Below are 16,279 nucleotides of genomic sequence, written 5' to 3'. Positions count from 1 at the left end.
CGGCGCCGGTACGGAAACGGAAGTGACGGCAAAGGCAAGATGGAGAGGTCGTTGGCGCGCACAGTTTGGCCTGTTTACTTCCGCCGGCCTAGACCCGGGGTAAGGAGATGTAGCACATGGGCTTCCCTGTATGGAGTTCGTCGAGGATGTAACGACCCTGGGTAACACTGGGACAGGACTTAGAGGGTGAGAATGTGGGTCCCAGGGGTGGGACTTCTTTCGAGGCTGATGCTGTCAGCTTTGACCCGCGCTGGGCGCTTTTGCATTTTGAAGTCGGGAGCGGTGAGGCTGATGGACGTCCCGGCGGGGAACCGCCGTGGCTTGTCTGACTACTACCCGCACCTGATGCCCAATGTGGGATTTGGAAAATCGTCCTCGCGTGTTTACAGATGCCGCTCAGAGACCAAGCGGTACATAACCAGCCCTAGAGTGGCTGAGACCTTGGTGCGGATCCTACGGGGAAAACGAAAATCTTGCCAGCTATTCCTGGAATGCAATCCAGGTGAGACCCTCGTGGCCTTCATTTTCTTGGATGTTCACTTTTGCAGACTGTGTAAAACATGGCCTCTTCCTTTAAGCAGCTTATATGGCCTCTGTTAATCATCACTCCACAAGATATTTCCGTAGCAGTTTGCACTTTACAAACTGTTTTGATAAAACATGCTCTTAGATTTCACCATCTTCCCAAAAGAACTTTTATCTTACCCTTTCGTGCATCTTCTATAGACCGCAGCAGGATGCCGGGAACACAAGATTTATAGACTTTTTGAAAAATAATTTTTTTAAGCACCATTTCCTATCATGGGGAGTCAGTTCTGTTTAGGTTTGGCAATATCTTTGATGATAAAGTATCCAGAGAGTCTATGAGTAAGTGGTAAGCTAGAGGCAACTATTTTGTTTGTTTGTTTGTTTTTTCTTGAGAGGTAGTGAAACATTGTAAGGAGCGCAGGTTTTGCGGTCTTTGACGGAATGGATTCAAAGCCAGGCAGCACCGCGTTCCAGTTGTGATGGTGGAGTCAAGTGACTGTATCTAATCCGCAGTTTCCTTATATGTAAATCAGGAGTGTAATATCCACTTTGGGAATGTTGTGAGAATTAAAATTATATCATACAGGTAAAACATCTAATTTCTTTGATATTGAAAAAGATTATGTTGTTTCTTTTGCAAATAAACTTTTCGTTCTGTTAATACATTAGGTCCTGGAATCCTGACACGAGCATTGCTTGAAAGTGGTGCCAAAGTGATTGCCCTTGAAAGTGACGAGACTTTTATTCCACAATTGAAGGTATATTTTTGTTTCTAAAAATAATTTATTGTTCAATCAGCTACCTTTGAGTGGTTTAGGGAAGTAAAATTAAGCACACTTTTTTTTTTTTTTTTTTTTTGCGGTACGCGGGCCTCTCACTGCTGTGGCCTCTCCCGTTGCGGAGCACAGGCTCCGGACGCGCAGGCTCAGCGGCCATGGCTCACGGGCCCAGCCGCTCTGCGGCATGTGGGATCTTCCCGGACCGGGGCACGAACCTATGTCCCCTGCATTGGCAGGCGGACTCTCAACCACTGCGCCACCAGGGAAGCCCCACACAGTTTATTTTTAAACAATCACTTTTAGGGGCTATGCCGTATCTTGTTAGCCCCAGTGACTAGAACACAGTATCAATGATTGTTGAATGACTGAAAGATGGATTCAGAGACTTTTTTTCTGGTTCTAGCTCTGCTACAGATGGGTGATTGAACAAAATGTATAACTGGTATCTCTAGGCTTGTTTCCTCGTATTAGCAGGCTATGCTGTGCCTCTTCTTTCTTAGAAGGGGATAAGTGAGCTTAGAATCTAATTGGAATGCTAAGATTAGTTTAACGGGACTGTGTTAACTCTGGACTTAGGGTTTCAGAGGCAAGAAAAGTTTGGTGTATTCAGAATAAATTGCATGGAGTAAAGGCATTATCCAAATGGATTTTTTAGTGAATTTGGCTTCATGTATAGCTGACAAGTTCACATAACAGTAAAGTGGAAATTCCTTGCATCATTGTCAGCCTCTTTTTTGTTCTCTTTCTCTTCTTCCCTCCTTTATAAATCTTTTGATTCAATTCAGGAAACTTTTCCTCCATGTGCCAGCTTCCTGAAACCATGTAAAATAGTGTTATCTGAAAGTGCAAGATGACAACAAAAAATGATGAAAATGTATACAAAATCCTGCTTTTTTAAATATAACTGTCACATTAGATGGTTGTTTTTCTACAACTGAAAAAATTCAGGGTTTTTGAATTCAGATTATTTAATTGATGTTAAATCTACTGGAATTCCAAAAACATGAAGAGAAAAAGAACCCATAAAATTATTCAAAGATTCAAGATCATGAAATGTGATTTAGTAAACATAGCCATCTGTAATTTCAACCTGGAAATTAAAAACAAAATAGCTCTTATCTTGGTCTTTAAACGGGGGGTACTTCTGAAGATTAATCTACATGTTCACAAAATAATTAAGGTGATATTAAAATGTCCTTCTGTTTACAGTTTGTTATCCTGTAACACAACGGTTGCTTTTCTATAAGATCAAGATAACAGTAGTCTCAATTTAAAAACAGTTGAATCAATGAAATAGAGTGACTAGGGACTAGAGAATTCCTCACAGTATTTCTTACAGGAATATCAGTCATAAAATGTTTCTGAAGCTGTTAATGTAAGTGCAAAATTTAAACGTCTAACTCCTTATTCCCCCCTCCCCACCAACACTAACTTGAGCTCAGCCATTAGTACACGTTCTTTCACTCATTGTAAAGTGAAAAGCCATTCAAAGTTTTGTGTGAATTCATGTATATTTGCAAGAATAAAAGAGAAGTAATCATTTATATAGAACCTTTGCAGCCCTGAATCAGGGCCTTGAAGTGGTGCTCTTAGCAGACAGTGCTTCTAGCCACCCAAAGGCTCACAATTTTGCTCCTAAGAACTAAAATTATTTTCAAGGATAATGCTTGACTCTGGATTTTTATCTAAATTTAAAATCCCATGGACTTCCTTGGTGGTGCAGTGGATAACAAACCACCTGCCAGTGCAGGGGACACACATTCAATTCCTGGTCCAGAAAGATCCCTACGCCGTGGAGCAACTAAGCCCATGCGCCACAATGGCTGAGCCCACACTCTAGAGCCTGCGAGCCACAACTACTGAGCCCTTGTGCCTAGAGCCCATGCTCCGCAACAAGAGAAGCCACCACAATGAGAAGCCCGCGCACCACAACGAAGAGTAGCCCCTGCTCACTGCAACTAGAGAAAACCCACGCATAGCAATGAAGACCCAACGCAGCCAAAAATTAATTAATTAATTAATTAAAAAAAAATCCCTCTTCACCCCTACTCCATTTCCCTGATAAAATTCCTGGGACTTCACATTAACAATGTTTCAAGCAGGAACAGTTTGTTTTCCTATCTGGATGTGCTAGAGAGACACATGTTGCCAATTGTGTTCTGTAATAATGAATCATCACAGTATTGTAATCAACTATACTTCAATTTTTTAAAAAAGATAAAATATCTTAAAAAAAAACCAAAATAATAAATCATGATATATCTCATTTGAATTGTGAAGACTATTGCTGCAGAAATATCTGTATGTGTTCAGATGAAGAGACATCAGCTTTTGTGGTAAACTGTGTCTTATTTCAGCACATTTATGTCTTCAGCCTGGACTTCAGTATTCAGGTCTATAACTTCCTACCTGCATCTCCACTTTAATCACCTAATAGGCATCTCAAAATTAACATGACCAAAAATATGTGGTTTCTACCTCCAGTCTGTTCCTTTCACTAGTTTTTTTCAAGGGTCCTCTTGAAAGTAATCATTAAAATTTACTAAATTTAGGAATAGAACCATACTTATAGGTTGAATTCAAACAGTTACGAAAACTTAGGTTTTTTAACTCATAACTTTAAATTGCAAATTCATTAAAACCTTGATAAATACCAGTAGAATTTTCTGTGCATGAGAACCTCAGTGTGCACATCAAAACCTTGCTCTCTTCTATTTGGTTTTTTGTAACTTCGAATTAAGTTTGTAGGGTCTATAGCTAACACTTCCTCTCACTACTAAGTTCTCCAGCGCTACTGCCAGGTGAACACATCAGGGCAGTAAAAAGATTGAGGTATATTGGACACCTTCTAGTGTGCAGGGAGTTTTCCTTCTATAGTTGGCTCTGTCTTTACGAAAAGTAAATGAAAAATTAAGAGGAAAATGGAGAGTGACCTACACAGTGAGCTAAGTTCGTTTGGTGAAGGACTAACTAAACTGTTCTGGAAAAAAGGAATGCTCTCTTGCATCTATCTGCCTTTCACTTTAATATTTTTATTGTTATTTTCTGTTAAAACATCTTCCCATGACTAGCAGATGAATCACAGCTCTGAATAACAGAAACCATTTAGATAAAGTAAAGAAAGTAAAAGGATATGTAATAATTTGTTGAAGGTTTCTATTTTGGGTGCTTTTTCTTGGTAATATTATATTCACTTTTCAGACATTAATTCATTTCTATTAACTGTTACATTTTAGGGTATGTTAGTAATGTTTTCTTTGCCTCTTTATTGAGGTAGCAATATTTTTTATAAGAATTACTTTTTGAAGTAGATCTTGGAATTGTTACAAGGTCTGCCTAACACTGAAATTTCTAAACATGTTCTCTCTGTCTCTCTTTAGTCCTTAGGAAAAAAGGTGAATGGAAGACTAGAAGTGGTCTACTGTGACTTCTTTAAACTGGATCCTAGAAGTCGTGGAATACTAACACCTCCCGTTATGACTTCAGATATGCTTTTTCAGTATTTGGGAATAGAAGCACAGCCTTGGTCAAAAGGTGATTTTTGTCATTCAGTAAAGCAAGTACCTTATAACTTGTCAGCTTTCTCTAGCAGTACACCAGATTTGTTGAGATGTGTGTACATGTTTATATTACACAGTTTATGGGTGGTTGCTCTTAAGTTGAATATGGCTTTTCCCTCACCTAGATACAATCAGCAGTTTTGTGGAAGCCAAGTTCCAGATCAAGGAAAGATGCTAAGGCCTAGTTTTGCTCGAAATAACCTTAAAGTAATATAGTTTGTTAACCTAATTTGACTCAGTAAAATATGGTCGTAGGAAAAAAGTGTTAAGAATTTATTTAAATATTTTTGCTTGTATTCTTAACAGGTGCCCCTTTAAAAGCAATTGGGATCTTACCACCTAAAAATGAGAGAAGTGCACTTTGGAAACTTTTACATGACCTATATTCCTGTACTTCTATATATAAATATGGACGACTAGAACTAAACTTGTTTATTAGTGAAAAGGAATGCCGGGTAGGTTATTAACAAGTACCTAATTTTTTGTTTTAAATGTTCTGCGATTTTTCTCAGAGTAGTCTTAATCTGTGTGATTTTAATTTGGGCTCATGACATTTGAGAGTACTAAGGTTGTTTTTAAATTTCTATAGAGCATTCTTTAGGTATTATTTTTTAAAAGGTTTTCTGTGTGATAAAATATATATAACATAAAGTTTACCATTTTAACTATTTTAAGTGTACAATTCAGTGGCATTAAGTACATTCACATTGTGGTACAACTATTATTACCATTCATCTATTCTCAGAACTTTTTATCATTCCATACTGAAACTCTGTACCCATTAAACATTAATTCCCCATCTCCCCCCCGCCCCTGTGCCCCTGGTAACCACTGTTTTATTTTCTGTTTCTATGAATTTGACTATTCTATATACCTCATGTAAATGGAATCATACAGTATTCCACTTTGTGTCTGGCTTATTTCACTTAGCATACTGTCTTTAGGGTTCATCCAAGTTGTAGCATGTGTCAGAATGTCATTCCTTGTTAAGGCTGAATAATATTCCATTATATAATTAGACACCACCCCACCACCTTTTGTTTATCCATTTCCGTCAATGGATATAATTGACATGTTGCACTGTATAAGTTTAAAGCACATAGTACAATGTTTTGACTTCCATACATCATGAAATGATTGCCATCATAAATGTGAACATCCATCATCTCATATAGATACAGAATTAAAAAATATTTCTCCTTGTGATGAGAACTCTTAGGATTTACTCTCTAACGACTTTCATATGTAACATACCACAGTGTTAATTATGTAGTTGTACACTACAAAACAGGACGTTTGTACCTTTTGACCACATTCATTCAGTTCCCTCTCCCCTCCACCCCTGCCTCTGGTAACCACAAATGTGATTTTTTTCTATGAGTTTGTTTTTTGAAATATAATTGACCTAAACATTGTGTTAGTTCCTGCTATACAACATGGTGATTTGATATGTCTATATATTACAAAATGATGACAGATGTTTATATATTACCATCTATCATCATACAAAGATATTATATTATTATTGACTATTTCCCACACTGTACATTTCATCCCCCTGATTCATTTATTTTGTAACTGGAAGATTGTGCCTCATAATCTCTGTCATCTGTTTCACTTATTCCCCCACCCCCTCATCTCTAGCAACCTTCTGTTGTCTCTATCTGTGACTCTGTTTCTGTTTTTATGTTTGTTCATTTGTTTTGTTTTTTAGATTCCACATATAAGTGAAATCATATTTATTTATCTTCCTTTGTCTGACTTATTTCACATAGCATAATACTCTCTAGATCTATCCATGTTGTCAAAAATGGCAAGATTTCATTCATTTTTATGGCTGAGTTATATGTGTGTGTATATATGTATATGTAAAACATATACATCTTCTTTATCCATTCATCTACCAGTGGACACTGAGGTTATATACCTTTCTCGGCTGTTGTGAATAATGCTGTAGTGAACATAGAGTTTTAGACTTTTTGTTCTTTGAAATCAAAGGGCTTCCTGAAGTCCTTGAGAGTTATGTTTCTTTGCTGCCCAGAATGCTTCATGTTACTAATCTTATAATCCAAGATAACTGGAAATGCTTATTTGTATATAAGAGAACTATGGGTTGAGATGGGGGGCGGCGGGAGATGAAAGCAAGAGATGAAAGGATGATTTGCTTACCAAGATCCAAATAGTAAGTAAATAGTGACTGTCCCTGGAAGAGAGTAGGGGACTCAGAACCTTGAGGCTGTGTGCATACGTGAAGGAATGAAAGGAAGAGAAATAGGAAATGCTTCGTCAGGTTTCATCTTGCTACTAGTAGAATGTTCTAATGTTTCTTTTACCATGGACCTTTTCACATTTGGTTTTCTCTCTCTGTAGTGCCCTTTCATTCAGTGAGGTACCTCTGATCCTCAAGTGTCAGCCTAAGTAATTCTTGACTCAAAATTTAATAGCCCAGCTAATGCACGTTTCTATCACACTTACCCTTCACCACAGTAATTATACACTTCTGTGTCACTTTTTGTTTAATGAGAATTTGCCCTGATAGGTAATATGGTTAAAGGAAATCAGTCTCAAATACATTATATTTTAAGTGTACATGATGATATATTTCAATATGAAAGTTTAAGAAGATTTTCTTTTCTTTGAAATGGTTAAGATTCTGCATTTAATTCTAATTTTCTTTCATTTCTAGATATCATTAAGGTATTAAGATCTGACATATGATTTTGACTGATTGGCTATAGCTATGTATAACATGTAACTTCTGTTTTCCTTTTTCTAGAAAATAATGGCAAATCCCCAAAATCCAAGCTTGTATCAAGCATTAAGTGTGCTCTGTCAAATAGCTTGTGGAATTAAGCTCCTGCATACAGTGAGTAAAATCCTTCTAAATTTCAACAAAGAACTTCATGGTTTTTCAGAGGCTGTATTTCTGTGACCAGATTAATTTTATTGTTTTTCCCAAGTGTTTAAGATAATAGAGCACTATACTGATGTTTTTCTGTCACAAATATTTATATACTTCTCTCATTGTAAAACTAATATATTCTCAGTGTAAAAATGTGAGACATGTTAAAGAAAGAAAAGAATTTAAAAAATGATCACTACAGTGCTACCACCCAGAGGTCACTATTGTTGTTGGTGGCATAATTTTAGTCTTTTATTTTTCCTGTTTTTCTTTTTTGTGTAGAGGAGATTATATTATTTTTTTATTTAATAGCTAATAGTTAATTATAAGATTTTTTTTCCCTTCTATCTAAACATTTTTCTTAAGTTTTGAAGACTATATAATAAGTTTTTATAAAATAAGTTTTTAATGAGTATAATACCTCATTATAGAGCATTCCCCTTTTTAGTTTATTTCCTTAGGCAAGATCAGAGTTGTCTAATAGGAAGACAATGCAAGCCACATATGTAGTTTTACATTTTTTTTAGTCGCCAGGTTACGGAAAGTAAAAAAGAAACAGGTGAAATTAATTTTAATATTATGTTTTATTGAATCTTCTCAATTCAGAACATAATTTCAGTGTGTAATATTTTTAAATTAGTTATTACATAATTTACATTCTTTTTTGTGTACTAAAAATCCATTGTATATTTTACACTTACAACCAATTCAGACTGGACACATTTCACATGTTCAGTAGCCACATGAGACTAGTATCTACCATTTTGTGTGTGTGTGTGTGTGTGTGTGTGTGTGTCTCTGCCATTTTTAATAGAGGCCTAAAAGCATAAGAAAAAAACAATAAATACCATTTCTTTCATACCATAATTTACCCATTCTCTTTTTTTTATTTTAGTAGACTAGACTATATATCAAATTGTTTTTATACAGAATATGTTTGTTTTTTGTTTTTTGTTTTTTTTGTGGTACGCGGGCCTCTCACTGTTGTGGCCTCTCCCGTTGCGGAGCACAGGCTCTGGACGCGCAGGCTTAGCAGCCATGACTCACAGGCCCAGCCGCTCCGCGGCATGTGGGATCTTCCCGGACCAGGGCACAAAACCATGTCCCCTGCATCGGCAGGCGGACTCTCAACCACTGCACCACCAGGGAAGCCCTATGTTTGTATATTTTATGAGCCCTTGTTCTTCCAAGGATATATTGGTTTAATTTTAAAAGAGTGTTTCCTCTATGTAGTCTCTTCATTGCTTTTGTCCAGGAACACATTAAGACCTTCAGTGCATACTTAGTTGTTAGAATGTTATCTCATTTGATTTTAGCTTTTGTTCCGATTCTGGTTTTTTTCCTCCAGAATGTATCAGGTTCTTAGGTTGGCTCTCTCTGTTCCTTGTCTTTCGTATCTGTCATACTCTCATCCTTTTTCTGTATTCCCAGAAATCTTTTTCACATTTAGCCTTCATGGCACTGACCCTGCTTTCTGCCTATACTACATATTGTAATCTTGGTACTGTAGTTCTTGGTTTCCCTAAAATCCTTTCTTAACCCCACTGATCTCCTCTCATTCTGTTGGCTTTTCATCTCAGCTCTTCTCTCTTCCTGGCTTTTGGCTAGTTTCTTGATAGAAGGCCCTCTGAGGACTTCAGCTTTCAGGACAGTTTTCTTTTTCTGCAGTTTTTGTTTTCAAAAGCCCTATGTTGAGTTTTGCCATGTATTAACCTCCAGAAAGGAGAGGTCTTTCTAGACCCAGCATTTTTAACATTTGTCCATTCTATATCTACTACTGGATGGTCTGTTGTTGAATCCAATTCCCAAGGTCTTGCAGGTCTTCCTCTCCTGTGGTTTTGGTAGATGGGAGTGAGGTCTTCTCTGTGCCCACTGCAGTGCCCTAAACTGCTGTGGATAGACCAAGTGTGGGGGGAAGCTGCAGTGCCTGCTGCTGCTGCTGCTTTGCCTTCCTCCACTTAGTGACATTCCTGGAGCTGCTGGGAGTTTCACAGATAAGCAACAATTGCATTTTTCATTCTACGTCAGTTGCCACTGCAATTAGTAATAAATTATCGTTTCTGACCTTACATCCAATATTATAAGTTTTAGTCTTTTAAGTCTGTGTCAAATGCTGTTATTTTGGAATTTAATGTGTGTATATGTATTTATACACACACACACACACAATAATTTTTCAGTTGGGTCATCTTTTAAAATTGCTTCACATACAAAATTGTATGTACAAAAGTTAGATACAAGAAAGCAATGATCCTTTTAAAAATTGACACAAGTTTCTTTGTCTATTTCCTTACATGTCCCAGCATATTCATATCAGTGGTTTTTCCACTAAAGTAGGGCAAAAACATCCCCATAATTGATCTGATAGACCCTAAACTGATTGTGACTGTAATATGCTGGCTATTAAAAATAACTTTAGAATGTATTTGCATAATTATATTAAGGGCAACTCTCTTTTATCTAAGCAAGTAATAGAGTTACCAGTATTTGGCTAGACCTTTGACTCCCCTTTTCTTTATCCAAAAAAAATGAGAGAGAAGAGAAATGTATATGATTTAACTGTCACATGTTGTTTTTCTTACATTCAGTTAGACTGGAGACTTGGCTTTAATTCATTATGTTGTTTAGGCAAGACAATTTTAAAGGCAGTAATAATGTGGGGCACTTTGCACAAAGAGAACTGAAAGAAATGTTTTCTTTTTGTTTATCTTCACTCAAGGAGTCTTGCTCATCATTTGGCACATATACCGCAAATGGGCAGCTGGCAAAGCAAAAGCATAGGGTAAGAACGAATGAATACCTTTCCCTTTTTTCCTCTAATGTAACAGTCTTTATTTTCTTTTGCATTATCTGGTATTCTGTATTTATTTAAATTTTTAATTTTAGAATATCTAGAAAAATTTTTAAACATATCTTATTGATTTTAATATATTCAAATTATTTTGGAAGGGAGTTATATTTTTCAGCTGTTTATACAATGAATGCTAGCATAGTAATAGGCTTAAACACAGATTCTGACTTTTTTTTAATATATAAATTTATTTATTTATTTTTGGCTGCGTTGGGTCTTCTTTGCTGCATGCGGGCTTTCTCTAGTTGTGGTGAGTGGGGGCTACTCTTTGTTGCCGTGCGTGGGCTGCTCATTGCAGTGGCTTCTCTTGTTGCGGAGCACAGGCTCTAGGCGCACGGGCTTCAGCAGTTGTGGTACATGGGCTTAGTTGCGGCCTGTGGGATCTTCCTGGAGCAGGGCTCGAACCCATGTTCCCTGTATTGGCAGGTGGATTCTTAACCACTGCACCACCAGGGAAGCCCCTGACTTCTGTTTTTAACTTTTGAAATGAAAATACCTCTCAAATTTGGAAAACACATGAATATTAAAATGTTTATTCATCTAATTTGATAAACTGAAAACAAGATTTTATACCTTATTAATAAATCATATATATAATATTACTACTTATAATGGTTTATTTCACTAACAGGTACATCTTGTTTCTTACCCTAGGGGTTGGGCTTTAATTTTTGTTTATTTTTTCCCTTCATAAAGAACCAAAGTGATTATGTTATAGAGTGATCCTCCATTTAGATTATATAGGGCTACTTATAGTGAAGTTGTAATAAAGTAGCTGAAGTTTTAAAAACAATTTTCGGACTCAATTCAGAAGTTCCACTTCAGGATTAAATGCTAATGATTCCCTAATCTCAGAGTATTAGTTCAGTCTGACTTTCCCGTTGCTTACTACTTTGGTTTTTTTCTCGCTCTTGCCGCTAAAGGAAAACTATCAATTTAGAAATATTCTGATTTTAGAATAATCAGTGATCATTGTGATTTTAGTTCTGTTTCACTATCCATAAATGTAACTTATGTAGCCTCACAAAACAGAATAGGGGTAATACATTTTGGCTTGATACCAGTAGGAATTTATCCAAATGACCCTGAAATTAATAACCCTGCATATAGGACACTTTCCCATTTTCTCAATGACAGTGTCAAAAGCTAAAACATTTTTTTGGCCGACATAAATGCATAAACTTTTAGGGATGAAAATGAAATAACCAAATGTTATGTTTTAAGAGAAAATTTTATTCAGATATTTCACATGTCTGATGTCGGTGTGTTCATAATTGTTACAGAAGCGCTTTTAGATATTTAACAGTTTTTTAAAGCACATGATCTTCATTTCCATCCAAGCGGTTTGAGGTTTATACATTTTTGAAGCCATGTTTTTGTGCTGTCACTGGAACTTTTTTCCTAAGCTACATATAACCATTTGTTGAACATCAGGAAAGTTGTTTTTTCCCTACTTATCAAGTAAACCTATATCTGTAACTCCAAATCTATTTACAAGATGCTGTTTAAAGTCACCTTCAAGGGACTTCCCTGGTGGCACAGTGGATAAGAATCCGCCTGCCAGTTCAGGGGACAGGGGTTCAAGCCCTGGTTCAGGAAGATCCCACATGCTGCAGAGCAGCTAAGCCTGTGCACCACAACTACTGAGCCTGCATTCCAGAGCCCGTGAGCCACAACTACTGTAAATAAATATTTTTTAAAAAATAAATAAAAAATAAAGTCACCTTCAAAAGACTTGTTAACAACATATAATGCTATCAATTGTGAGGTTATTCCCCTCCCTAATTGATAATTGCTAAATATGTTAAAATTTTATTGCCTTCCTTTTTTACTAATTTCTTCAGCTACAGGAATTCAAAACTAGAAACCAGAATTGACTGAAATTTTTTTTGGCCAACATGTCTTCCACAAACAGTACTTATGTTTAAATATGTATATACATAGGTATTTATTATAAAGTAAATAAGGGGTTACTAGCTAATACGTGAGATTTCCTAAGAACTCAAACATAAGGCTCCCTCTGTTCTGAGGAATAATTTTAGAGGAAAAAACATCTTAATGTTACATCAAGTCACATGCAGTTTTTATTTTAACCTGTATAATACTATATACTAAAGCAGGTTGGCAAACTTTTTGTGTAAAGGGCCAGAGAGTAAATATTTTATGCTTTGCAGGTCCCATATTCTTTGTGGGCTTGTTGTTGTTTGTTTGTTTTTTTAAGAATCCTTTATAAATGTAAAAACTGTTCTGAGCTCCATATTATACAGAAACAGGCAGGCCATGTACCATAGTTTGCTAACCCTATATTTTTTAAAAATCCAATTAAAAATTATAAGGCAATAATTTTTTTTTTGCGGTACACGGGCCTCTCACTGCTGTGGCCTCTCCCGTTGTGGAGCACAGGCTCCAGACGTGCAGGCTCAGCGGCCATGGCTCACGGGCCTAGCCACTCCGCAGCATGTGGGATCTTCCCGGACCGGGGCACGAACCCGTGTCCCCTGCATCGGCAGGCGGACTCTCAACCACTGCGCCACCAGGGAAGCCCGGCAATAATTTTTTTTATGCTTAGGATCTGGTGTTAATGCCTCAAATACAGAAGAGACTCAGCATATGCTAGCGTCACGTTTAGGATTTCATTTTTCCCTGCTTATAAATTAATAAGCTGTTACTGTTTCATGGGTGCTGGGCAAAGACACAGACTCCTGTGTCCTGTGGAATAATATGATATTGCGTAGTTGTGTGGTGTGCATGCAGTGGGTTTGCACTGCAGCTGAGGAACACAGAGCTGGGGGAATCCACCTCTCTTTAGCAAACATTAATGTCAGTCTATAGAGAGACATTATCTCATCCCCCAAGGTGACTCATTGCAAACAACCCTGAGGAATGGCCCAGGTTAAGAGCAGTTGGGGCCTTGCATTCTTGTCACATCCAAAAATAACCTATAGGGACACGCAGGGTGTATTGTGATTGCCTCTTCAAAAAGGTAGCTTGAATGCGTAAGTGAACAATGTCTTGCACCGGCAATATTTTATGACTAACACATTTTATTTTCCTTTCTCTGCAGGAATCATTAGAACAAAACCTGTGTTTTATTCAACTGACTCCTCATAGGAATTTATTTGCAGGAACCTTAACACCTTTTAACTATGATGTGTTTTTTCACATGTTAAGGCAGTGTTTTATGAAACGCAATGCCAAGCTAATAGACCATTTACAGTAAGTAAGAAAAATAAAAGCAAATATAAAAGTAGCAACTTAATGTGCGAATTGTACTTTCATGTTAGAGCTTTGTTTTTTATATTTTTTATATCTTCATTAACAGTGAGGTACCATGTTTTCACTCATCTATTTGTACAAAATACTTCATTCTTGCCGGTACACATTTTGAGGAAAATATATTTTCCACATAATCTCCTGAGCTTAATTTTTTTTTCCTTCTTTGAGAAAACAACCAGGGATGCCTACAATTTGTTTTATCTTTGTCAGGATTAATTTAACTACACGAAGAACTGGCTGCTTGCCCCGGCATTAGTGGTAGCATACCCACCATCCACCTCTTGTCATTGCCTGTCGTTAGTGGTTCTGTTTCCTAGGCAAAGTAGGCACAGATCATTATACCACCCTAGTCCTGCTCTGGATCAAATTCTATGTTTCTACCTAAAGCCTTATAAAAATTATACTGTTACTGCCTGCTTTGTATCTATATAATTTTTACGTAGGGCTGATGTGTACAGTTCTGGAAGTTATGCATTTTACCATGTACTCATCAGCCCATAGTCATTCAAAGTACTGTCAGAGGATGGGCAAATAAATAATCATTTTAATTAATTTGATCATCATTTAATGTATAACTCTGAATGAGCTGCTGATTGAACAATATTTATGTAAAAATAAATGTTAAAAGTGGCAGTAGACCCGTAAAAGTCATCTGTTTTTCATCTTGTCACCTTGTGATAGTGGCTATTTTGAATGAAAATATCAGGAGTGTAGGAAATTAAGGAATACACGTATGATAAACTGTGGTTTAAAATGTTAAGAATTGCCTTGGAGAGCCTGTGGATTGAAAGGATGTTCACAGCTGTGACCAAGATTCCATTCACAGTTAAAAAGTATTGGAAATATTTTCCACCAAAATATTTTAGTACAGTTGTTTACTTGTTATTGTCAGAGGCTCACTGGTCGTTTCTTGCTAGGCTAATAGAATAAGGCAGTTTTCTGCTTTATAATTTATTCACAGTAATTGTTACATAAAAATGTGAAAATGATTTCCTCTTCTGAAAACAAACAGTAGTTCCTGCTGTTTATTAAACTTTTACATGAACCTAAATGTTTACTTATTAAACTTTTACATGAACCTAAATAGAGTTAAGAATATTTTTGCAAAGAGAATTAAAAGATGAAAGGTAGACAGAAGATTTTTGTTTTTGTTTTTTTTTGCGGTGTGCGGGCCTCTCACTGTTGTGGCCTCTCCCGTTGTGGAGCACAGGCTCTGGACGCACAGGCTCAGCGGCCATGGCTCACGGGCCCAGCCACTCTGCAGCATGTGGGATCTTCCTGGACCGGGGCACAAACCCGTGTCCCCTGCATCAGCAGGCAGACTCCCAACCGCTGCGCCACCAGGGAAGCCCAGGCAAAAGAATTTTTAAGGGCAATGTTAAACTAGAATTTGCCTAAGAACTGATGAGAACCTGTTAAAGCCTAAATCAGCTCTTTTCATTACAGGCAAGCCATGGAACTTTAGGAATAGACATAGTTAAAGCTATATATAATAGGCAGGCTATTAAACTGAATAAGATTAATTATATATAATAAGTTAGGCATTTTAAATTGGGCTTAGAAGCCGCCTCTATCAATATTAACTGACAGTTGTTATGATAAAGAATTAAGCACATTTACTTTGTATTTATTTTGCAGTTCATTGAGTCCAATTGATGCAATGCATATATTGAAGCAAATTAAAAAAAAAAAAGATGTGAAAGTAATAGATATGTACCCTGAAGACTTTCAGCACCTTTTTGAAACCATAGAGTGTTCCAAAGATGATCACTATAAGTGGCTATATGATGACTTCATGGAAGATGTAATCATATAGAGAAGTGGACTGATAAGACATTAACTGGAGCTGTTTATTTATTTGGAAATTATGGCACAAATGAAAAAGAACTGAGTTTGAAAACATCCTTTCAACAGAAGATAACTGTTCTTGTTTTGCACAGCTAGGCAGATCAATTCTTGTGCCATTGATACCATTACTGTATTGGATAAAATAATGGCTGCTATTTTATTCAAACTGAATAAAAGGAAAACTTCAGTTAATTGTGGATTTGATCAAATTGGATTTGTTTTGTTTTAAATTCCTATCTACTATAAGCATACTGGTAGTTATAGGGTATTAGCAGATGAAATTTAGTTTTAGAAATTCTTTTGGCCAAATATCTTACATTATACTTAAATATTCCATTTTCACTGTCGATTTTTATATCCTCCTGGGGAGCAGAAGAGTTTGTACGTAATTAAACTTGGAAAGTAAACTGATTTAGTGGGTTTTTTTACTTTTCAGTTTGTTGAAATGTATTATCAAGTACTGTACAATGAAATTATTTAAATTTTAATATGGTTTAAATTTTTTTAGAAATTAAAATATTTTAAGTAATAAGAT

The 16,279-nt window shown here is 36.5% G+C and overlaps 1 protein-coding gene across 2 annotated transcripts; it reads left to right on the top strand.

Annotated features, from left to right (window-relative positions):
• The first annotated feature begins 19 nt into the window (after positions 1-19).
• Positions 20-15,941, top strand: TFB2M (transcription factor B2, mitochondrial). 2 transcript variants are annotated; one of them, XM_049713669.1, is made up of 9 exons: positions 20-186; positions 390-502; positions 1,198-1,286; positions 4,688-4,841; positions 5,174-5,322; positions 7,644-7,733; positions 10,489-10,551; positions 13,685-13,836; positions 15,535-15,941. In XM_049713669.1, the coding sequence occupies exons 1-9, from the start codon at positions 131-133 to the stop codon at positions 15,710-15,712; spliced, it is 1,044 nt and encodes a 347-aa protein (XP_049569626.1). In that variant the 5' UTR covers positions 20-130; the 3' UTR covers positions 15,713-15,941. The 2 variants fall into 2 exon arrangements, with proteins under 2 accessions (XP_049569626.1, XP_049569623.1); XM_049713666.1 differs by having other exon boundaries at positions 27-502.
• Positions 15,942-16,279: the final 338 nt, after the last annotated feature.

Source organism: Orcinus orca, chromosome 1, assembly GCF_937001465.1.
Source record: "Orcinus orca chromosome 1, mOrcOrc1.1, whole genome shotgun sequence".
NCBI lineage: Eukaryota > Metazoa > Chordata > Mammalia > Artiodactyla > Delphinidae > Orcinus > Orcinus orca.
Note: the sequence above shows the minus strand (reverse complement) of the source record. Positions and strands in the feature narration are given on the sequence as shown.